The sequence below is a fragment of the Cladophialophora yegresii genome (genome assembly GCF_000585515.1).
Source record: "Cladophialophora yegresii CBS 114405 chromosome Unknown aczIN-supercont1.3, whole genome shotgun sequence".
In the NCBI taxonomy this organism is placed as follows: domain Eukaryota; kingdom Fungi; phylum Ascomycota; class Eurotiomycetes; order Chaetothyriales; family Herpotrichiellaceae; genus Cladophialophora; species Cladophialophora yegresii.
The window spans coordinates 3,107,873-3,130,811 of NW_006913047.1; the positions used below are offsets into that span (position 1 = coordinate 3,107,873).

The window sequence follows — 22,939 nt, forward strand, 5'->3', positions numbered from 1 at the left end:
GGCTGCGTCGATTCGCTTTAGAGGAGCCTGACCGGTCTCGCCAGGATTGTATGAGCCCAGCTGGATCCTACTTAGGGCGGCGGACTACTCGTACGGCTGCAAGACGAGACGGGATCGACTACGGAGCACAGTGGTCATATATCAGGAAGAGAAGGACTCGAGCAGCCTTGTACCCGTCATCGGCAGAAGACAAGTCGTATCGGGAAGCAATTTCGAGCAGTACGAATTGTTCGAGAGCCACAGCAGTACAGAATGGCACCACCAACCCAGGCAGAGGGCAACGTCGACGTCGATGTGCTCATCGTAGGCGCCGGTCCTGTCGGGCTGAATCTCGCGTACCAACTCCGCCGGTTCTCTTCGCCACCAATTTCATCCTCGCAGCCGATCTCGGTCCACATCATCGAAGCCCATCCAAAGCCCGTGCAGGAAAGTTTCGGGCGAGCAGTGACCTTCTGGCCTCGGTCTATGGAGATCCTCTCCCAGATGGGCCTCGCCGACCAGATCACCCAACAATGTGTTGCCGTGCGCTCGTCTGCCGCCTACAACGCGAAGGGCGAAGAGGTGTTTGGTCGGGGATGGAGTTTCGTCGAGGGCATCGAAGACACGAGGTTCAAATTCGCGAGTGTGCTGAGACAGAAATTCGTCGAGGATATCTTTCGAGCCGAGCTGGCCAAGCTGGGCGTGGCGGTGAGCGAGATGTGCAAGTTTGTGGATCTGACCGTTGACGAGAGCGTGGAAGTCGGTGGAAGAGGCAGGGTGAAGGCGAAGGTCCTGGACAGCAGTGCCGGCGTGGGCCAGGAGAGGGAGTATACGGTCAAATGTCGGTACCTGATCGGCTGTGATGGGTCGAGGACGTTGGTTCGAGGGGCCGCTGGGATTGAGTCGGACGGGGACCGCACAGAGGACAAGTGGGTCAGGATCGATGGGGTGTTGAAGAGCACCACGATGCCGAAACCGAGAGCCTATGGCGCCATTGAGAGTCCCCTGTATGGGAATGTGCTCTGGATTCCCCTCGATCACGGCGCGACCCGGATTGGATTTGCCTTGAACGAGGAGCGGAGGAGATTGTACGAGAAGCTGGACCAGGAAGTGTTTATCCAGGAAGCGAAGCTCTCGGTGAAGCCATTCGACATCGAATACGAGCGGGTGGATTGGGCGAGCGTGTACAGTGTCGGCCAGCGTGTCGCGAAAAAGTTCTGGGCGAAACAGTCGGTGTTCCTGGCCGGCGATGCAGCGCATAGTCACAGCTCAGGCGCGGGACAGGGCATGAATGCCGGGATGCATGATGCTGTGAATCTGGGTTGGAAGCTCGCGCTTGTGTTGACAGGAGTGCTGAACAAGGAAGTCCTCGAGACTTACGATCTGGAGAGGCAACCCAACGCCAAGAAGCTCATCAAATACGACGAAGACATCAGCGTCCTTGTCTCGGGCAGGCTGCCGAAGGATTGGCGTGGTGACCGAACAGAAGATCCGAATGTCGTCCTGGGGAAGATACTCCAGGAAGCGAAAGGTTTCAACACTGGCTTGACCATTGGGTTCGAGCCCAACGTCGCGGTCATGAGAGACGATGGCGGCGAAGACGCAAACCTCGTGGCCAAGAGATCGATCATCCCAGCACCAGCACTCGCAGGTTATCGAGCGCCAGACGTTCAATTGTTGACCCCGGCACTGTGGGAACACGCCTGGCTGCACACGCTCATGACGAACTTCGCGAGGTTCTATATCCTCGTCTTCACGGGCAGATCACAGGGTGCGAAAGTAGCGTTTGCAAAGATGAAGCAAGATGTGCAGGAAAACGCTCACTTGAGGCTTGAGTGGGTTCCGGGAACGGCGGCAACATCGAACGGTGTTCATGTCAATGGTTCGTCGGCAGACTCACAGGCTCGCAAATGGCCGGTTGACTTCCTGACCATTCTGCCTGAGAAAGTCGGCAATGCCTGGTTCGAGCTGGGGACTGATCCCTTGGGTAAGGTCTATTACAATGTCGACGGCGGTGCTGCGTATCAGAGATACGGTGTGGATGTCGACTCAGGGGCCGTCTTCGTGGTGAGGCCGGACGGATGGATCGGTGCACGAATGCCGCTGGAATCCAGCAGCCTCGTTGAGGACATCGACGCGTACCTTGGCGGACTGCTCCGTCGATAGAGCGCATGTATCATTCGCAGATAGATAGGATTGTTGTTTCTTTTTGTCCAGCTCTCGAGGTTGTGCGTGAATGTGACCTTGGGAGGCTAGGCGGCGGGCCTCGGCGGGCGTAGCGTGATGGAGAAGCTCGCTGGTGACTTCTGGCTGCCCGGAGATCGGCGTAGGTGCGCCTACAGGCGGCCAGGACAGTGGGGTCGGGTCTGGTTTAGGCCTCAGACGGACACCCGCGCATGTCCGTTGACGAGCCCGAGCCCAGGCTCCGCATCTTCACGCTTGAGGCTGCTTCGTGCTCAATTGCTTGTCATTCAAACTACTCCGTACCATCGCACAAAATACTCCAAGATTATCATATCTCTTCAAATAAAGTTACCAAAGGGAGGCGAAATCCTGTGTTTCGTTGGGCAATCTGACCTGAAGCTCCCGTGCACAATCTTCCTCTCCCTCTACCAGAGCATGCTCAAAATCAAATCATAACAAGATGGGTATCCGGGATGCACGTAAGCTGTCAGACTCCGCCTAGCTCTCTTCCGTATAATAGTCCTTCGTCCGCTCAGCCGCTGCTCCCATGATGTCTTGAATCACGCTTTCATCGTATCTCGGAATGAGCTTGACTTTGAAATCTCGGGGAATCGCCACCAACGCCGACTTGAATTGGTTGTAATCAACATAGTCCGTATTAGGAGGCTCGGCATCACTCGCCACAATCTTGTAACACACCAACAATCGAATGAGGGCTGTATACAGTAATCTGCTGGCGATAAATTGACCAGAACAGGCCCTGGAGCCAGCGCCGAAGGAGAAGTGCTGGACTCCCTGACTGGGCTTCTCTTCTGGCCGGGTGGATGTAGGCCGCATCACGTATTCGTCATTCAACCATCGCTCCGGGTTGAAGACAGCGGCGTCCGGCCCGAAGTGATCGACGTCGTGGTTCGCCGCTTGAGCGTTGATGAGGATCATGGTCTTGGCTGGTATTTTCGCGCCGTTCCACTCAATATCCGTAACGGTCTTGCGAGGCAAGGACATGGCGCTGACAGTGTAGTAACGAGCAGCTTCCTTGATAATGGCGTTGACATAGGGCACTTTCTCCTCTTGAAAGCTGTTCGCCCAGACCGCCGCCGGATCCGGGTAATATCGCATGATATCTTGGTAAGCACGTTCCTGGAAGACCTGTCCTTGTTTGGTGGAAAGAGAGCCGATGCAGGATGTCAGGGTGCCTGGGATGGTCTCGAAACCGCCCGACACCAAAGAGAGGCAAATGGACGAGACCTCAACGCCCGTCAACTTTGTCTCTTGATCCTTCAAGATGGCGGCGCTGATACAGGGCTTGTCTGTGCCTTTCTTGATCATCTCACGGACCTTGTTGAGGAGGAAATTAAGATAGCGGTCACGGCGATCTCGCAACTCTTTTGAACGCCGGATTTTCTCGTTGTTAGGGAAGTACCGCATGATGGGAACGTAGTCCTGGTAGTTCTCCGACGCCGACCGAAGCAGCGAGATGGCCGAGCCAACGTGCAGGATCTCGCGCAGCATGTCATCGTAGACGTTATCCATTCGAATACCATAGCAAAGAGTCAGCGTCGTGTTGAGCGCATATCGTTGGATGTATGGCCGGACGCTGATCTCAAGTGCGCCGTTCTTGCTGTCACGGAAAACGTCTCGCACGATACAGTACGATTCCAGGTCGAACATGTCGAAGTAGCCTCTCATGGCTGGTCTGCCGAGTGCTTGACCAGCAGCTTTTCGTTTGTTCTTGCAGGACTCATCCCAAGGACTCGAACCTATTGTGAAGCCCTGCGTCGTCGAGATGACGCCATGAAAGGTATACAGGGTTGGCCTGTCAATAACGGCGGTCTGGTTTCCGATAAGCATCTGCTTGGCATCCTCAAAGGAGTTGACGACAACGGCTCGCGTGTTGCCCAGGCGAATCTGGAAGACTGATTTTCCATACTTGCGCCACCAACCCTCACACACTGTAGCATGGTCTGGACCCAGCTGCTGGAGATGGCCGAGGATTGGTAGAGCACCGGGAATTTCTGGCAGTCCTTTGATCTTCGGGATGTCGGTGGAAGTCGACCACTATCGACGTCAGGCTATCGGCAGACTGAATATGCCGCCACTTACCTTGTAGACGCCCAACACAATCAGAAGAGCCGCAATAATCCATAAGGCAGACACATGATTAAGGTCGCCATAGAAGCCAGCAAGTGAGCTGGTTGTGGCTGCCATTGCGCTATTCCCAGGACCAAAGGCTTCACTTTCAATATCTCAAAAGGTTTGGGATATCACTGGCAATAGCACCAACCTACAGAATCGAGTTTATATCGTTCGGATGCTCCGCTCGCAAGGAAAACGTCAATCGAGCAAGGAGAAGCGAGCTGCGGACTTGTGCGAAAGCACGGGGCCCCCGACGGAGAAGGACGGTTGAGGACATTGCAGGCGGCCAGAGCCGCAGTGGAGGCAACCAAGGCTGTGATGGATTTGATATGCAGATTTAGATCGAGCAGCTTCTCAGCGTGGTTTCCGTCATACTCAGAAATGCAGTTTCTTTCTGTTTCCGATCTGTTTGGTGTGAAGGGCCGAGTTGCCCTAGTAACAGGGGGATGTTCTGGACTAGGGTTGATGATTGCCCAGGTAAGCCTGCGGTGCCATTAACCTGGGCATCGGCGTTGACGGGAAGCAGGGCTTGGTCTCGAACGGGGCGAAAGTGTATGTGACTGCCTTGTCATCTGATGACATTGAGGGCGTGGTCAAGGACCTCAATGAGATTGGAGAGCCAACGGGTGGGACAGCCATTGGGTGAGAATGAACCGCTCTGTGCACGGCGGTTCCCTAACAAGGACTTTGCACAGCTTCGCCAGCGATCTGGCCTCAAAAGATGGCATCGCTGCTGTCGCCCAAGAAATCGAGAAGCATGAGACTCACCTTGACATCCTGTGCTCGAACGCGGGGATCAGGAGAGACCCACCAACGATGTGCGATGTCAAAACCGCATCGTTAGACGACTTACAGGGATCGATGTGGTCCTCGCGACATTCTGACTGGGACGACACCTTCCGCGTCAATGTCACGGCCCACTATTTCTTGTCCGTGGCACTTTTGAAGCTGTTAGTAGCTGCCAGCAAGCTCGATCTCGGAAACGGCCGGACGGGCAGAGACGAAGGACGGGGTGTAATGATCATCACCAGCAGTTGTGCCAGTATGCACAATTGCACCAACATCGACTTGACGTCCTATGCCGCGAGCAAAGCGGCGATTGATCACCTTGTCGGGCTATTGGCGAGTAAATTCGCAAGATGTGAGCGGGGCCCCTTCTTGCGCTGCTGATTGTGACTACCAAGAGTCATGTTGACTCTTCTGCCCTCTAGGGTATGTGCGAGTCAATGCGATCAATCCAGGATGTAAGTGAATGGCTCCGGAGCGTCTTCGAACCAGACTGATGCAGGCCATAGTCGTTCCCAGTAAGATGAACCCGGTCGAGGAGGGAGACAACCAATTTGCCGAGCTCTTCAAGGCGATGCCGGCCGCAAGAATAGGGCGCGCCGAAGACATTGTGGGGGCTGTGCTATATTTGAGTAGCCAAGCAGGAGTAAGTTGACACGCATTCCTCCGGACAAACAAAGGGTAGGGCTAAGACGCGTTGCAGGCTTATGTCGACGGAAGTTGCCTTTGCGTAGATGGCGGCCGTGTACTCCTGGCAAACGGACAGTAGCGGCGGTCTTGGTGCCAGTTACACTCGAGCGAAGGACAGTAATTCGAGAGGAGGTCGAGATCGGTAAGTCTAATGGCTTTTGATATAGCCTCTCGACCTCGACTGGGAATAGCTTCCTCTGGCTCGGCTGTGTAAACCTGAAATAGGAAGGAAGGATGGCGGCAGCTGATTAGCCCAATGCTCCTGCACGCGCGGCGGAGGGACGCGCTGGCTGCCCCTCACCACTCACGTCATGCCAAGATGCTCGCTTAAGCTGAGGGACGCGCTGGTTTGAACAATCAGAGCTCGGACACCGCAGTCTCAGATTTCCCGTGTGTTTTACTTGTTAATCCATCGTCTCCCCACCAGCTTCAATGGCGTTAGGAGGTACTGGCCCTTTTTCACCCCAACACGAGGGGACTCCGGCCTCACATGGATGATCGTCAAACAGGCGGGAGGCGGCAGATCTCCAATGCTTGTCGTCTTGCCGAGTTTGCAAGGCATACCTGCGCGACATGGTCATCTTCCGGTTGCTTCATACGCCTAGCTTCTTCCGTGGTGTAGCCCTTCGTGAGATTTCACGCTTTCCTCATTCTACTTCGTGCTCCGTACTGCATGGCCCGGTTACGAGCACACGACCATTCCTTGCGCTAGCCTGAAGATCATTTGTTCGCCTTCCCTTTGTGTACAAGACTACTATTTCCATGCCATTCAACGTTGCATCGACATCCTTCATGACCAACAAGCTTGTCAAGCTTCTTGATAAGGATACCCAGGTACTGTGACGAAAGCATCATCGCTATGACATGCTGGGCTGGCAAGTTTGTGAGCTTGTCACAGCTTGTGGCGATCAGTCGAGTGCAGGCACGACAGATATCTGTACCGGTTGAATCCTAGACGGTAGGGTTCTTTCTTGTCTTTTCACATTCCAAGCTTTTCATCCCAGGCAGTGCATCATGAAGGGCTTGCTTACATTTCTGGCCGCCGCCAGCTGTGTGGTGGTTCAGGCAGCGTAGGTGATCTTTCAACTTCCACGAACTCGGAAACTTACCTCTATCAGAAACTTGGCACCCGCTCCTCTGAGACTGCTGGCTCGACAGGCCGAAGATGTTGACCCAACAGAGCTCTACCCAGCCCATTATCTTGACGTCCCTGTGGACCATTTTCACAATGCGTCACGGTACGAGCCTCACTCGAACAAGACTTTCAAGCTCCGGTACTATTTCGACGCGACATACTACAAGCCTGGAGGTCCTGTCATAGTCCTGCAGAGTGGCGAGACCGACGCCAGCACGCGCTTGCCGTATCTCCAGAAGGGAATCGTCTACCAGCTCGCATCAGCATTGAACGGCATTGGAGTCATCCTTGAACACAGATACTATGGAAAAAGCTTCCCCACCCCAGATCTATCGACTAAGAATCTGCGCTTCTTATCAACGGACCAGGCTGTGGCCGATCAAGCGTACTTTGCCTCGAACATCGTCTTTCCGGGGCTGGAAGATCAGAACTTGACCGCGCCTGGTACGGCATATCTGGCTTACGGTGGCTCTTACTCTGGAGGGATTGTATCATTCTTGCGGAAGCTGTATCCAGACATCTACTGGGGCGCCATCTCTTCCTCGGGAGTCACTGAGGCACAATACGACTATTGGCAATACTACGAGCCGATCCGCCAATACGGTCCCCCCAAGTGCATTGCCACTCAGGTGAAACTGATCAACATTCTTGACAACATCCTTGAGAAGAACAATGCAACGACTGTGGCTCAGCTGAAGCGGGGATTCGGCATGCAGGGTCTGACTCACAGTGATGATCTGGCGAATCTCGCATCAGGTGGAATCGGCGGGTGGCAGTCTAGGAATTGGGACCCGGAGGTCAACAGTCCGCAGTTCAGCTCCTACTGCGGCAACATCTCCTCGAACACCCTGCTGTGGCCAAAGTACGCGTCGATGAAGGCCGATGCCACGGCTCTCATCAAAGCCGGTGGTTGGGGCAATGAAAGTGCGCAATTGCTCATTCCATTCCTCAACTGGCTTGCTTGGACCAATAACAGCTACGTCGACTCGTGCGATGGTACCTTGGACGAGTGCTATAACAACCATAATGCCTCAGCACCGATGTACACGCTCAAGAACACGACCAACTATAACTCTCTATCCTGGGCGTACCAGTACTGTACCGAATGGGGCTATATTCAAGACGGAGCTAGTGTGCCAAATGACCGCCTTCCGTTGATCTCTCGTCTCTTGACCGTCAAATACCTGACCAACGTTTGCCGGCTTGCATTCAACATCACCAAGCCACCCAACGTGAACGCAATCAACAAGTACGGCGGCTTCAACATCTCTTACCCTCGCTTGGCGACCGTTGGTGGTGAAGCCGACCCTTGGCGTCCGGTCACTACGTTGGCCACGCTGCCCGAACCGGACGTGCTGAACAAGACCAGCACGGCAAGCGAGCCCGTCATTCTCATCCAGGGAGCTGTCCATCATTGGGATGAAAACGGGTTGTTCCCGAATGAGACGACAGCTAATTTGCCGCCAGCGCCCGTAGTCAGCGCTCAGAGGGCGATTGTGCAGGCTGCGAAGGGATGGATGGCCGAGTGGAACGCGACCATGTCATAAAACAGGTACTCCGTATTGCCTTCTGAATCGGAACTGATTAGATTGTGAATCGACGCCGCTAGCTTAGAAAAGCAGCACTTTTCGTCTCATAAGAGAGCTTTCTTGTCTAGGACACGGAATACTGTCTATGTTTTCGCGTATCCGCAATCTCGGCATTTCTCGACTTCCATGCATATAATTAAGCTGAGGAATGGCGGCACTTCTAGTGGCTGGCGACGAGCCTCGGGGAAACGAGGAGCAGAACTTCGAGACGCCAGCGATCTCGGAGCCTCCAATCAGCCGGGTCTGCCATCTCTTGTCCCCCGCCAATTCCCCAATTCCGAGACCGTCCGCACCATCTCGGAGATCTCTTGTTCGTGTTCCACGATCCAGTGGCCTTTGCTCCTCTGCCATTGCTGTACCCGTTCCTGTGTGCGACCCTCCGCTCGTGTATTCCCGTGTGTAAAGTCTGCGACATACACTCCCCGTACGCTGTAAGGACGACAGACAGGTGCACGTGCAGATGCACTTCCTTCCTCGAGCATGCTCCCGGCTGGCGAGCCCGATATGTACGCGGCCAGCTCGCAACTTTTCACCACAGCAGCACCCTCCACATCCACAATGGATGCCTAGACCACAGCTACGCAAACTATGGAGCCGCCATCACCACTACGACCAGCGGCAGCGGCGAAGGGCCTCGACATCAACACTGAAAGCCGTCAATGCCAACTTCGAAGTCATCGACCACGTGTACGACGCCGTGGTGGTGGGAGCCGGCGGCGCGGGCCTCCGCGCCGCGGTCGGGCTCGTCGAAGCCGGCCTCGACACGGCGGTGGTGACGAAACTGTTCCCCACGCGGTCCCACACGGTCGCCGCACAGGGAGGCATCAACGCCGCGCTGGGCAACATGCACGCCGACGACTGGCGATGGCACATGTACGACACGGTCAAGGGCTCGGACTGGCTGGGCGACCAGGACGCGATTCACTACATGTGCCGCGAGGCGGCGCGGGCGGTGCGCGAGCTCGAGGAGTACGGCATGCCCTTCAGCCGCACCGAGGGCGGCACGATCTACCAGCGGCCGTTGGGCGGGCAGAGCCTGAACTTCGGGACGGGCGGCCAGGCGCATCGCACGGCTTGTGTGGCGGACCGGACGGGCCACGCGATGCTGCATGCGTTGTATGGCCAGGCGTTGAAGCACGACTGTTTGTTCCACATTGAGTGGTTTGCGCTGGATCTTATGATGGAGGGGGACGCTTGTATTGGACTGACGGCGCTGGATATGGAGACTGGGACGCTGCATCGCGTGTTTGCGCGGAACACGATCCTCGCGACTGGAGGGTATGGACGGTGTTATTTCAGTGCTACGTCGGCGCATACGTCGACGGGGGATGGGTTGGCTATGGTCGCGAGGGCGGGCTTGCCGCTGCAGGATATGGAGTTTGTGCAGTTCCACCCGAGCGGGATCTATGGCGCTGGGGTCCTGATCTCTGAAGGCGCCAGGGGCGAAGGCGGGTATTTACTCAACGGGGAGGGCGAGCGGTTCATGGAGAGGTACGCGCCGACGGCGAAGGACTTGGCCAGCCGTGACGTCGTCAGTCGGAGCATGAACATGGAGATCAGAGAAGGGCGCGGTTGCGGGCCCCAAAAGGACCATATCTTCCTCCAGTTGTCCCATTTGCCGAAGGAGATCCTCCTGGAGAGATTGCCCGGCATTGCAGAGACGGCTAGTATCTTCTCAGGCGTCGATATCACGAAGCAACCAATCCCTGTACTGCCGACGGTGCACTATTGCATGGGTGGCATACCTACGAATTGGAAGGGTCAGGTCCTTGATGTCGATCAGAGCAGTGGTAAGGAGAGAATTGTCAGCGGATTATATGCGGCTGGAGAGGCGGCGTGTGTGTCCGTCCACGGCGCAAACCGTCTGGGAGCAAATAGCCTGCTGGACATCGTGGTGTTCGGGAGAGCCGCTGCAGGACATATTGCCGAGAACAACGAGAAGGGCATGCCATTCCTCCGAAACGGCGGGGGCGTCTCATCGGAAACTGGCGTTGAAGGCTTCGTCGGCCTCGAACGTTACCGCAACGCAGACGGGACGAAGTTGACGTCCGTGCTGAGAGCCGACATGCAGAAGGCGATGCAGACCGATGTGGCGGTCTTCAGAAACGAGGACAGCCTCACCACCGGCCTCGACCGACTAAGCCAAGTGGAGCAGACGTTCCAATCAGACCTCTGCGTCAAGGACAAGAGCCTCATCTGGAACTCAGACCTCGTTGAGACCCTCGAGTTGAGGAATCTGTTGACCTGTGCTGCTCAGACGGCGAAAAGCGGCCTTGAGAGAAAAGAATCGCGTGGCTCTCATGCTCGAGAGGACTTCGCGGAAAGAGACGACCAGAGATTCATGCGACACAGCTTGAGTTGGCAGAAGGACACCGGCGACGAAATCGCCATCGGATACCGCGATGTGGTTTTCGAAACGCTTGATCAGAACGAGTGTGAGACGGTACCCCCGAAGAAGAGATCATATTAGAGAATGGGAGGATCATTGAGATAAGCATTTCCAAAGCGCGGTGCTGGTGGGATCTAGAGGAGTTGCTAAAATGCGCTCGGGTAGCATAAGAATTACACTCACAGAACCCTAACCAGTAGTTAGTAGAGTGATACATTGCGCATTGTGCTCATCTGGCGACCCCGGCGGTAGGGCGTCAACCACGAAGAAAGAGAGATCAGCAGGTGTATTTTGTCCTGCCGGAACAAGCATCATATGAAGCTAAGGTGATACTGCCGTGACTGCGTTTGTACACGGCAAGACGGTACAGAGCAGAGGCTCGACCGGACGCTGGATTTATTTCCCGCCGTAGCTCCAAAGTTCGTGTCCACGTGCGTCATTGTCTTGGCAAAGACCGACATGTCACGTGGCACCCACCGACAGCCGAGTTTGCAGCTGGTGGTCGAATGTGTTGAAAGCTTCTCATCCATCTCCTCTTATCGTAGCACAAACCTTGATTCCAGTTGCCGGCGGGAATCCGGCACACGGTCTGATCGCTCAGTGCTCGATTACCACGTTGGTTTCCCAACGACTGGCTGGACTTTCACCTCGCCTATGTTGAACAACCCCTCCGGGCTCACTAACCGGGCTCACTGAATCTGACGCAGTTCATTGGTGCTGTCATGGTCCTTCTTGGGCGAAGATCTACCCGAGGACAATTTATGTGGTCCAGACAGTTTCCTTCCTTCAAAGGCCTCCACTTCTAACCATAAGCCTTCATCGAACCGGCCATGTCCGCGAATCGAAGGTCCTGCGAGCGCAGTAGTTGCTCGGATCGGCCAATGCGACGGTGTCGGCGGGGTAAATGTTAGGAACATCGGACCGTGCGATGCTCGCGCGAGGTCGACTGTGGTAATTGATAAGGGCCTCTGCTCGCCTCGCTGACCTTGTTACGGTAGGAGCGCCCGACTTCCTGACTCCTTTTCACTTCTCAGCCTTGAGGTCCATCGTCGACTTTGCCGCCGTGACTGTCTGATCCCGCGTATTGCTGAACTAGAGGTAGGGCTGGATCCTCCACAGCCTCGATCTCGTTCAATGCTGACCGTATCGCTCTAAACCGCAGGTCCATCACTATGCGTAGCTCCATCCTTCTCGCCTCCTTGGCGTCGTCGACCGTCTCAGCAGAGACGGTGTTGGGCGCATACATCTTTTCGAGGCATGGAGACAGAACCGCAAAAAGTACGCCACCGACCGAACTGACGGACCTGGGCTATCAAGAGGTGAGTGCGCTGAACTTTACAGTTTGTCCACTGCACAATAATGGTGCCACCCGAGCTCAAGGGCACAGTTGTCACTAACACTGTTACTCTGGTCACCTAGATATTTACCTCGGGCTCGTACTATCGGAGCCGCTATGTTGCCAGCGATGCTAGCCGCCGGATCCACGGGATCGCCCCCGATATCGTCAAGCTGTCGCAGATGTATGAATGCCCCAAGTCAGAGCCATCACACTCTACTCCGTGTACTAACGCCGTATGAAGAACTGCTTCGGCACCAGTCGATAATGTCCTGCAAGCATCCGGCATCGGCTTTCTCCAAGGTCTGTACCCGCCGGTCGGCGAGACGCTGGGTAGCCAGACTCTTCGGAACAGCACCGTCATCCAGGCGCCCATGAACGGATATCAGCTCCTTCCTCTCCAGGTCGTCCAGAACGGCGCCAACAGCGAAGACGCCGCCTGGCTACAGGGCGCGACCAACTGTGCCAATGCTCAAAGTAAGTGCTCGATGTGGCCAGCTTTCCCCTGACATTGATAACTGCCCATTTAAAGGACTGATAGCTAACTGTTCGGGCAACAGTAAGCTCCAACGACTACTTCCGCAGCAGCGAGTATAACGACACTTTGGCCCGCACCAAGGAATTCTACGCGAACATGCATCCCTACGTGGAACGCACCTTCGCCGAAGACCAGACCAGCTTCAAGAACGCCTACACGATCTGGGACCTGCTCAACGTGGCCAGCATCCACAACGCGAGCGTCGCACTCCCCGACGACGCGGACTTCTTCCAGCTCCGCACCCTCGCCGACCAGCACGAGTACGGTCTGGCGTACAACGCGTCCGAGCCCATCCGCGCAGTCACGGGCTCCATCATCGCGGCCGAAGTGACGGACGCCCTCAACGGCACCATCACGGGCAAGGGCAAGAACGTGCTGAACATCCAGTTCGGCGCCTACGCCGGCATGCTCTCGTACTTTGGTCTGGCGAACCTCACCGCCGCCAGCACGGACTTCTACGGTGTCCCCGACTACGCGTCCAGTCTTGTGTGGGAACTCGTGACCAACGCCACGGTCTCCAACACCTCGTACCCGACGGCAGACGACATCAGCGTACGCTTCTTCTTCCACAACGGCACGACCTCCAACATCAGCGAGCCCGTCGAGTTCCCGCTCTTCGGCACGGGACGGTCCCCCCTGCCGTGGTCGGAGTTTGTCGCCTCGACCGCGAAATTCAGCATCGGGACGCAGGCCGAGTGGTGCTCCGCCTGCGGCAACTCGACCGGCGTGTGCAGCCCCGCTGCGCTGGGTGGCGAAGGAGCCTCCGGCGCGCTGGGCACTAGCTCGTCGGATGACAGTAGCGGCGGCCACAAAGGCGGGATCAGCAAGGCCGTGGCGGGTGTGATTGGCGCGATGGTGACGCTGGGTGTGATCCTTGGTCTGGAGATCTTGTTCTTCACGGTCGGCGGCTTCCGACTCGTGAGCAAGAAGCGACTCGCCAGGAATGCGAGCAACGGGTCAGGCGACATGTCTGGCTCTGGGGTCGAGACCAAGGCCTGATCACGATTCAAGAGGATAGTCATCTCCGGTAGCCGGAGCGCCGAGGTTGCTGTACTGTACGAGTACGCTGCGTGCCTTGCAGTTTCGCTACGAGGGCCCGCACCGGTGTTTACATCCGGTGTCTCGTCTTACGGTAGCTGCACAGTACCTACAATGCAACTCGTACCCGCACTCGTACGGTCCAGAGACTCGTGCTATGCATGTGCATGTGCATGTGCATATCCAGTTCATTGTCACGGAAGTGAGGAGGCAAGTCAGAGGGTCTTCCTTCCTTTTACACCACGCGCCGGAGAAAACTCCCCGCTCAGTAGCTTGAGAAGTTCCACTAACGCCATGATTTCTTTACGACCTTCTCGTGTTGGTGCTGTTTGCCTAGCCGTCACCATCTACTCGTGTTGGCGCTATATGCCCAGTCATACCACTCGCTGCTCACGCTCGCTCGCTCAACTAGTTGCAATGGACCGAATCACGCAGCATTGTTTCCAACCCGTCCGCGCTCAAAACCACGTCTTCATAGCTCATGAGATCTTAACACAATAGTCCCTCGACACTAAAATGGCTCTTGGTCAGACTCCTCGCTCCGGTGCCATTGTGATTGTGTTCGCTGGGCAATCGCTCTTCCGGCTGGGAATGGATATAGGGTTGGAACTGTGACTGGGGCTGGCGTTGGGACTGCGATAGCGACGGTCGTTGCGCGAGTGCCACAGTGGAATCCACATCCATATCCATATCTCGCTTGATCCAGCCGACCAACGCGGCCGTTTCGTCCACATCTAGACTCGTACAGACTAGCCGACCGCCGGATTTGGTGTCGTTGAGCAACTCCACGGCCGCCGCCAGCGCGGCAACCTCAGCAACGCAGGGACATGACTCCTGGTGGCCGCGTGGCTGGGGTTCGGTCCCTGTCGAGACAGAGCGTAACCTCCAGAGCACGTAGCTGGCGCTTCCAAGGGGCGAGCTGCGCAGCGCGAAGACGAACTTCTGATACTGCCCCAGTCGGTCCGTCAGGGCTTGGACCTCTTCGTTGGACCCGCGATTCTGGCGCCGGTCGTTGCCTTGGTCGTATTTGCAGGAGAGGGCCTTCTTCATGCAGCGCATGCAGGGGTGATTGCCGTCGCATTTGGCCCGGGCCAGCTTGCACCCGTCGCACGCGACGGTGACGTTGGTGCGTGGTCGTTTTGCATGTCTGGCCGACGGTGTGGCGGCCGCGTCTAAGATCGAATGGACGCCCACTGCCAAGTTCTCAGGACGTCGAAGGATTGAGCGTGGGGCACCGGCATTGACGCTGACACTGTCGGGGCCGGGGTACTCTGTGGCGCTGGCATCGGAAAGGAGTTGGTGGGCTGGCGCTGAGAGAGGTAGCATCGAAGCCATGTCGGTCGTACGACGTAGGTATATTGTGTGTTCCTCCGCCGGTTCTCGGGATTTATCCACGTCGGAACGTATTGGATTCGCCAGAATGTCATGTGTTATTGAGTGCTGGGGAAGCAGTCGGCAACGAAGTCCCTCCTATCAGGTTATATACCAGTCCCCTTTCTTTCCGAGACAGAGGTGCGACATTCTGCAGCGGCCGCATTTGCAATCGGTTAGTTGGCTGCCGGCATGGCTAATGCGAAAGCCCATCCCTCGTGCCTTTTCTGTGCCGAGCGACCCTGCGTTGACGAGGAAATGTGGAAATAGATTCCGTGGGTCGCTTGTTGTGTTGTCGTTGAAATCACGCCACGGCGAAGACGAAGCTGACTGATTGGTGTGCCGGCTACGAGAAAGTACGGTGGTGAGGCGGAACCTGGGTATGGATAAAAACTCCGCATGAGATCGGCGATGAGGATAGATGCAGACCAAGTCGCTGCAGACCAGTGTGATCAGTCACCATGACGTTGCCAGTGTGCGAGGTAGCATGCTTGCGGTATGCAGCCTCGCAGGCGGCTCAGGTCTTGTAAATGTCAAAGTCGACCCTGTGTCTGGGCGACGTCTGGAAGATGGTCCCGGCCGGAAGACACAAGCGCAGGAGCAGAGGCAGGAGCAGCAGGCAAAGTTGAGAAGTTGCGGATGTGGTGTTGAGATGCAGCTTACGCCCTGCTACGCCTGTTAGCGCGCCGCATGCTTTCCACTGATAATCTTTCCATAGTACGAGTTACGGAGGACTGGGACAAGATGTTCTGGACTCCATACTGCTACTGGTAAGAGGTCGAGCGTGGCGACTGGTCGGTCGATCAATGCCAATGTGCGACCCAGGAAAAGACTTCCCTCGCCTCCTTCTCGCTCCAATCTCAGCTTTGTCCCAGCCCCCCGTATTTCCGCAGGCACTTTGTCCCCAGGCACGTGCCAGCAGGAGCCCAAAGAGCTGTCCTTGCAGGAGGGAGACCTACTGGGGTGCTGAAGACCATCTTAATTCAGTCATCAGCTCGTCTGGCTACCGCTCTGTAATATCATGGCACTGCAGTCGAGGGAAGGAAACACCACATTCCGCACGTGCACGCGCCCGACATTCCTTCGTTGCGCGCTGTCGCTCAAGTAACAGGTAAACTTGTCACTTGGGTCTAGCACGATGCGCTGCCGTGGACGAATCACCATCGTGGCTGGACTGTCACATTCACGATTGCTCCGTGCTTTGCAACAACAAACGCTCAACTTCACTACATGCACGGATTGTGTTTCACCTCCGAGAGTTAGCGATGCCGACAGGATGCGCAAACGACCAAAGCACCTACCTGTGCATCTTCATCATGGGCTCTGTCGGTGACAACCTACCCAGTTGATGCTTGTGACAGGTTGGTGAAGTACCACATTCAGCCACGCGACAAGGCAGTGTCTACAACTATCTCATTGTCTCAACCACGCGCAATGCCAGGCTGTCTTCATACTCTCGAGCGCAGTCCCTCCCCGCTCGATATCAAACCCAGGAACAAACTCATCTTTGCAAGTCATGTTTCCACCCGTCCCCTAGTGGAAGCTGGCAGGACGAACACGAACACTTTTTCGATTGTGCTTCTGAAGTCGCAAGCGAATGAACACGGGCACTTCCCCGAGCAGGAACCGCGATCTCCCCACTGGTAAGGCTGGACAGTCCTGTAGAATGTGTATGTTTTGTGTGTGCACGTGTCTGACTAAGTCCGCGAGAATCCACGACTCATTCCGAGATGGAGCCTGAAGATCAGATTACTGCCCGATCGGCGCAAGGCCAGCGTGAGGTCAGGGAAACCCACGGCCCTCAGACCGCTTGCCCAGTCAAGACCGATATATACGAAGCTGAGGGATCCTTGGTCAGCAACGCCGGGCCCAAGAAGGGAGCCATCACAGTACATGAAGAAGAGAAAGGTGAAGACGACGCCACCAGCGCCATGAGCAGGACCACCACGCAACTCGAGCATCCACAGATGCGGGCGTCCGCGACGGCACTAGAGTCAGAGTACCCCGTCGCCACTGCAGCCACCTGTACCACTGCCACTGCCACTGCCACTATCGACCTCGAACGCACCCAACTCAAGGATGAAAAGACCAACGTCGTGCTCACCCCACGCCACCCAAGCAACATCAGCCTCGCCATCATGATCAATGTGACCAGAGGGAAGAGCCCCATCACCATTACCACCACCATCGCAGCCAGCAAATGCGGTGTATGGACCGAGTTCCGCGCCGCGGTGGTGGAAGTTAGCTCCGAGGCTATGGGCGTCAACAGCTTGAACTTAGCCAACGTGACATTCAAGCTTGAAGAAGACGGCCACGCGGCCTGCATGACCATCGCGCCAACCAAGATTGATGCTGAGACCGCGTTCCCGAGCAGGACCTACGAGGCATGGTACCATAGGATCATGAGGGGAAAGCAGTCGAGCTACGTCGTGGATGTCAAGATGGACGTCTCAACCGAAGAGAGGGAGGATGCGTGAGCTACAGTTCCGGTAGAGGTGCAGGTACTATACTGTAATTCGCAGGAGAAGTACTGTAATCGAACTGACCTGATCACCCGCTCAACCAGTCTTCAGGTCTCATGTCTCGTATCTCGTTACCCTGTTCGTCGATGCTGCATCGTCTGTTCGGTGCAACGTCTTTACCTACAGTACTCACTGCTCAGTCACTTAGCTCACTACACATGAATATGATCTGATGTACTCCTCGCTGCTCTGCTCTGCACTGATCTACTCTGAGCCCTAGTTGGCGAGTAAGCTGAGCTTAGCCTAGCTTGGCTAGCTTACTATTCCTGTTCCTGTTCGTTTCCCTGTTCCAAACAGCGTCATCAACTGGGAAGTCAGAATCGTACCGGCACTCGTACTGACCTGTGGCAGGCGAGACCGTGGAAGCAACAATTAAACGAGGAGCGAAGAGTGCGGAGCGAATCCCCAATGCGCACAATCCACTAATTATCCGTCAAGTAGCATATAGAGGTACATCCGTACGGAGTATTTGTCTTCCATTCGTCAAGTAGCATAGCGGTATTTGTCTTACTCCGTACATTACTCGTACGAGGTACACAGTAGATGCACTCGATGCGCTTTATCTGTCCTACATATTCAGGAAGCGGGTTTACCAGGCGAGTGGACTTTCGGATGATCTTGTCCCCTTTTCCCTCTGCGATCCGGACTCCTCCCTCCACCCCCTTGCCGAATGCTCAATCCTGATGATACTTATTATGCAAGCGTGCTCCAGCACACGCTTTGCGCAACCCCTGGAATCGAACTCCAATGGCGCATACGCAAGATCGTGTAGGTACATATACTGCAGAACGCTCTACGTGGCATGACAAGACGAGAGCGTACGTACGTAATCGTTGAAATGTAGCCCACCGGCACGCCGTGATGTGGAAAACCAGCGCGACGCGCCTGCGGAGGGGCAATAATGCAGGCTGGCCCTGTACGGAGTTTACGACACACATATCCCGGTGTCCCTTATGCAATACATACTGTGTATGGAATAGCGAAACTCTAGTCGTACGGATGGTCAGCTACGCAGCTACATATACACAAGTACCCTCGTTGCGACAATCACCGGATGAGACATGGAGGATGTCGTTCGCTGGGCATATCGAACACTCCAGAGAGGTTCTTGTGATTTTGATATGGCGCCGGGGGAGACCTGGCATGCGAGGGCGGCGTGCAAATCGGGGCCAAACAAGCTACGACGTGTGGAAGACACATGACAACTGCTCCATACTCGGTGCTTGTATACCTGCGCACAATGGATGACTGGAGAAGGGAAAGAATTTCAATACTGTCTCTAGACCAACCAGCTAATTGCAGCCTGGAACTGTTTGCTGGATGGACAAAGGCCGAACGGACACCTCGAGAACGCATGTACCGGTCACGGCCGATCTTGGACGGAGTTTGTTGCCTTTCCTTTGTATTCGGCCACGGCAAATACTTCCCACGCATGTCCTGGTAACTTCAACTACCCGTGGGCCAGTCCTCGACTATTGTCTCGAAGGTGCATCCCCTGATCCCAGCGAGGAGAAGGGATGACCTTGACGGTCTGTAAGCAACGTGGAGTTTGGTCCCGAGCTGTGCTACCTCGTTCCAGAGGTCATCCTTGAATTGCATCCCATCGAAGGTGCTCAAATGAAAATGTACGTGCCTAGTCCATCCTCAGACAGCCATCTCAACTCCCCGATCCACTGTCGCTGGGCGACCACCACATGTCGTCCTTCGCACTGTTCGCGATCTTGCATGTTCCAGTACTTTTCCAAGAGGTGGGAAGTGCAGGCTCGTCGAGGAGAGAGCTCTGGGTTGTGGGTCCGACTGGGTACCGGAAAGCTATGTGGTCCTCGACGTAATCCCGAGCATAGTTCGCTCTAAAATGACTAACGCCAACTCCCGAGGTTCTGTGTGTCCTGTATTACCCTTTGTTTATGTGCGCAAGCCGATAAACACCACTCCAAATACATTGCAACGTGGGATGTGGAAGCGAAAGCGCGAACGTGGTCGGGTCGTGGGTACAAGGTAAGTTTCGACATGCTTTCATGTCTGAGGTCGGTAGAAGTTGCCATCTCTCTCGATGACGCGTTTACTTGTACCGTCGGCAGCGGTATATACCAAATCACCTTTCAACAAACGTTGTGTCTCTTCATCGTCATCGTCCTCACCGCCACCAACGTCAGGCTCGATAATGTCGAGCGCGCCAGGTGCCGCAGGAGCGGGATATGCGGACGAAAATGTGTCTGGTCGAGCTCCAGACTTGAGAGGTGGTTGGTATCCGTAATCGCTCGAGCGGAAAGGCCTTTTCATCGAAGCGGGTGCAGGCATATTGTACCTCGGTGCGAGTGGACCATGCTTCAGGTCGCTGCTATTGGGGGGCTGGAGCAGTGGCGGCAGCGTGAACTTTGATTCGGAGTCCCTGGTCATCACGCCTGGGACAATTGACTGGCTTTGTTGTCCAGGGCGAGAAGACATCGGAGGAAGTCCCGGCCGCGGGATCTGATCAAATGAAGGCCTAGGTGTCGCAAACTGCCCATACGCAGAAGGAGGCGGCATTGATGTCGAAGGTGTTGGCAGCAGAGGGCTCGTCATTGGCAGCGAGAGCCCGGAAATCTGTCGGTTTGGAACAGCGGACCGGCCATGAACACTGTCGACGGATTCCCTCCTGTCGTACTGGCTACCGAGGCTGTCGCGACTGGCGGATCTAGAGTGATCGAGAGCTTGGTAGTTGGCATGAGGTGTACCTTGATAGGAGCTGGGAGCTTCGTCCCCATCAGCGCCAGCCTTTGGGCGTCTCTTTCTTTGCCGGACATCACGTCGAATGCGTACTCGGCAGCCCTGGTCGGCCACTAGGACACTCAGTTCGGTGTTCTGATCGAGACCTGGGAACTTCTTCGCGCTGTAGACCTGGAAGGGCGTGGACAAGACATCCATCCGGTTGAAAACGCCTTCGTGGCGGACCGGCGCGTTGACGCTGTCAACTCTCAGAGTGCGATCAAAGGGGTTTCCCATGTCGGCATCGATATCGTGTTTGACGCCTTCGAAGAGAGAAAATCGAAGACGGTACCAACCCTCGTGCCGAACAGACAGGTCAGGGAATATGAAGTACGCAGCGCGCTTTGGCTTCTCCAAATAAGCGGCGCTCGCAACGGTGACACCAGCTAACACAGGGATAGCAGTAGGTGTGTGCATCTTCCCGGCGGCAATTGGTCGAGCGACCTCCAAGCTGGCGTAGAGCATGAACGTGGCGTCGTAGATCATGGTCGCTTCGGTTCCATTGATAAAGATCTTGAGCTCGACAACAGGTGGCGGGTCGACTGGTCTGCGGTCATTGGAAGCTATCACACGTCAGTCGAGTTTCTATACACGTCGCGCCGGACCTACATTTGTTACCGGAGCCACATGCTCGAGCTTTCTCTGGTTGCTGGACGACTTCTAGTGTGTAGGTAATAGTTCTGCGGTCAATGGTGGTCCGGTGGAATTCACTCCTCGTTTCATGAGGTGGTTGCTGCATGTTGTAGTGGTTCTCTCCGATCTGATATGTCCTGATTGGGAGGTCGTCCAAGTAGAGTTCAGTTTGTCCTGGGATAAAGAGCTCGGGAGCCGGTGGCGGACCGGGTGCAATGGGTCGGCGAGCGTGATACTCCTTTCCAAGAGTCTCTTTCAGGCCTGGGAGGCTCTGACCTGATTCTTGACTGGGAGGTGATGCTGCAACAGGCTGCTGCTGGAGATCTGCTAGACTGTCCATATTGCCTGTCAGCGGCCTCTCCCTAACTGGTGGAAGTTGTCCCATAATAACGGTATAGGATGGAACGGAGAGAGAGGGAAAGTACAATGCAGTGGCAGATAGCCAAGCTAAAATATATCCAGGCTCCAGGAGCCCGGGCACTGGGCAAGAGGGAAAATATGGATGTCAACCTTGCGGTACAGCAGGTCGGAATCCGATCATTTCTTGCGGCGTGCGTCGTTCCTGCCCTCCGGTACGTCCATGAGACGCGGTTCGAGAACCAGGACGACCGTGCTGGATCGTCGTTGCGTAGTAAAGTGCATGACAACCACAGAACAACAGAAAAAACTGACCTGGATCAACTCTCCACCTGCCTCCGAAACGAGTTCTACGTAGCCAATATGACGCGCTTCAACTCCTTGGTGATTTGGTGTTGGCTGGGAAATATCGGAAGACGGTCTTTGTCCGGCTCAATCAAAGGTAAATCGTAGTATACTTTCGGAGCGCTACCGCTCAGATCTTTTCACTGACTGAACTGAGGGAAATCGGCGGTTCGAGTTCCTCCTGCCCCGATGCGGCTCCCAATTCCCTAATCCGACTCTTCGCCCAGCTGCAAGGTAATGGAACAGCTGGTCGGTGCTGAGCGCTATCGCCAAATCGTGTCCAACAAAACGTCAATCGCAATTATATCTGCTGCTGCAACCAGGCGCGAATGGTTCTTCGTTCGATAGAGGTGAGACAGAATAGACCGTAGAATGCGTGGTGAGCCAAGTTACCGGGACGTTTATTCGTTGCTGATAGAGTCGGAGGGTTCAACGTGCGCACGGCAGTGGGGATAGGTGGAATATCCTTTCTACCAAAACTGACCAAAGACTCAACGATGGCTACTGCTCGAACGAGGACAAGAACTTGCTCACTACCCTGCCGGGGAAAGGTAGCGACAGCGAGGGCAGGGAAGTGCAAGTGCACAGTAAAGAGAAGAGGATGGTGAGAAGAGACACAAATGAGGGATGGGAGAGACGGCTTGCAGCTGGGAGTCTGGGACGAGCCACACAGGAGCCAGCCAGAGCCAGCGCCAGACGCAATACTCTAGCCGGTACGCAGCACCCAGCACCCAGCACCCAAGCGACCGGCGAAAATGTGGGAAAGGCGGCACCCACATCACCAAACGCCAGGACCAGCGCCGGCAGCAGCACCAATCTGAAAGCGCGAAGCGTCCCCAACGCTGCCTCCTGGCTGGCCCGTCCACCTTGCCTTGGGGGCTCCCCCTCCCCTCTTAGCGGCTCCCCCAAGGACGATGGGCCGCTCCACCTTATTCACCTACCCGCGCCCAAAAGTCAAGGAATCAGCGTTCGGGATCGCAAGCGGGCCCGCAATGCACATCCCGTCCAACGTCTTATGGCCACCCCGTTCGTCAATACTGGCAGCGCCTGTGGCACAAGGGCAATGTCGGCATAGATTTGGCTGCATACGCGGTGCAGAGGGCTTCGGTTGCCCTGTCGGTTCATAGGCTTGATGCTGTGTTCATGCTTCTTGGGCCGTGTCT

The 22,939-nt window shown here is 55.7% G+C and overlaps 9 protein-coding genes across 9 annotated transcripts; 6 read left to right on the top strand and 3 right to left on the bottom strand.

Moving 5' to 3' along the window:
- Positions 1-252: 252 nt before the first annotated feature.
- A1O7_04865 (uncharacterized protein) lies at positions 253-2,145 on the top strand (the record flags this gene model as incomplete). The annotated part of the gene is made up of 1 exon (XM_007758875.1): positions 253-2,145. One exon carries the CDS (start codon positions 253-255, stop codon positions 2,143-2,145), a length of 1,893 nt encoding a protein of 630 aa, XP_007757065.1.
- A 516-nt stretch (positions 2,146-2,661) lies between these two features.
- Positions 2,662-4,371, bottom strand: A1O7_04866 (uncharacterized protein; the record flags this gene model as incomplete). The annotated part of the gene is made up of 2 exons (XM_007758876.1): positions 2,662-4,221; positions 4,267-4,371. 2 exons carry the CDS (start codon positions 4,369-4,371, stop codon positions 2,662-2,664), a joined length of 1,665 nt encoding a protein of 554 aa, XP_007757066.1.
- Positions 4,372-4,680: 309 nt separating this feature from the next.
- Positions 4,681-5,854, top strand: A1O7_04867 (uncharacterized protein; the record flags this gene model as incomplete). Its single annotated transcript, XM_007758877.1, has 6 exons — positions 4,681-4,776; positions 4,826-4,941; positions 4,995-5,440; positions 5,511-5,543; positions 5,595-5,731; positions 5,789-5,854. 6 exons carry the CDS (start codon positions 4,681-4,683, stop codon positions 5,852-5,854), a joined length of 894 nt encoding a protein of 297 aa, XP_007757067.1.
- A 935-nt stretch (positions 5,855-6,789) lies between these two features.
- Positions 6,790-8,457, top strand: A1O7_04868 (uncharacterized protein; the record flags this gene model as incomplete). Its single annotated transcript, XM_007758878.1, has 2 exons — positions 6,790-6,845; positions 6,894-8,457. The coding sequence occupies 2 exons, from the start codon at positions 6,790-6,792 to the stop codon at positions 8,455-8,457; spliced, it is 1,620 nt and encodes a 539-aa protein (XP_007757068.1).
- Positions 8,458-9,061: 604 nt separating this feature from the next.
- A1O7_04869 (succinate dehydrogenase (ubiquinone) flavoprotein subunit) lies at positions 9,062-10,969 on the top strand (the record flags this gene model as incomplete). The annotated part of the gene is made up of 1 exon (XM_007758879.1): positions 9,062-10,969. One exon carries the CDS (start codon positions 9,062-9,064, stop codon positions 10,967-10,969), a length of 1,908 nt encoding a protein of 635 aa, XP_007757069.1.
- A 1,091-nt stretch (positions 10,970-12,060) lies between these two features.
- On the top strand, positions 12,061-13,761 carry A1O7_04870 (acid phosphatase; the record flags this gene model as incomplete). Its single annotated transcript, XM_007758880.1, has 4 exons — positions 12,061-12,207; positions 12,308-12,408; positions 12,469-12,701; positions 12,785-13,761. 4 exons carry the CDS (start codon positions 12,061-12,063, stop codon positions 13,759-13,761), a joined length of 1,458 nt encoding a protein of 485 aa, XP_007757070.1.
- Positions 13,762-14,289: 528 nt separating this feature from the next.
- Positions 14,290-15,135, bottom strand: A1O7_04871 (uncharacterized protein; the record flags this gene model as incomplete). The annotated part of the gene is made up of 1 exon (XM_007758881.1): positions 14,290-15,135. The coding sequence occupies one exon, from the start codon at positions 15,133-15,135 to the stop codon at positions 14,290-14,292; it is 846 nt and encodes a 281-aa protein (XP_007757071.1).
- A 1,766-nt stretch (positions 15,136-16,901) lies between these two features.
- Positions 16,902-17,648, top strand: A1O7_04872 (uncharacterized protein; the record flags this gene model as incomplete). Its single annotated transcript, XM_007758882.1, has 1 exon — positions 16,902-17,648. One exon carries the CDS (start codon positions 16,902-16,904, stop codon positions 17,646-17,648), a length of 747 nt encoding a protein of 248 aa, XP_007757072.1.
- Positions 17,649-19,709: 2,061 nt separating this feature from the next.
- A1O7_04873 (uncharacterized protein) lies at positions 19,710-21,414 on the bottom strand (the record flags this gene model as incomplete). The annotated part of the gene is made up of 2 exons (XM_007758883.1): positions 19,710-21,004; positions 21,051-21,414. The coding sequence occupies 2 exons, from the start codon at positions 21,412-21,414 to the stop codon at positions 19,710-19,712; spliced, it is 1,659 nt and encodes a 552-aa protein (XP_007757073.1).
- Between the last annotated feature and the right edge of the window lie 1,525 nt (positions 21,415-22,939).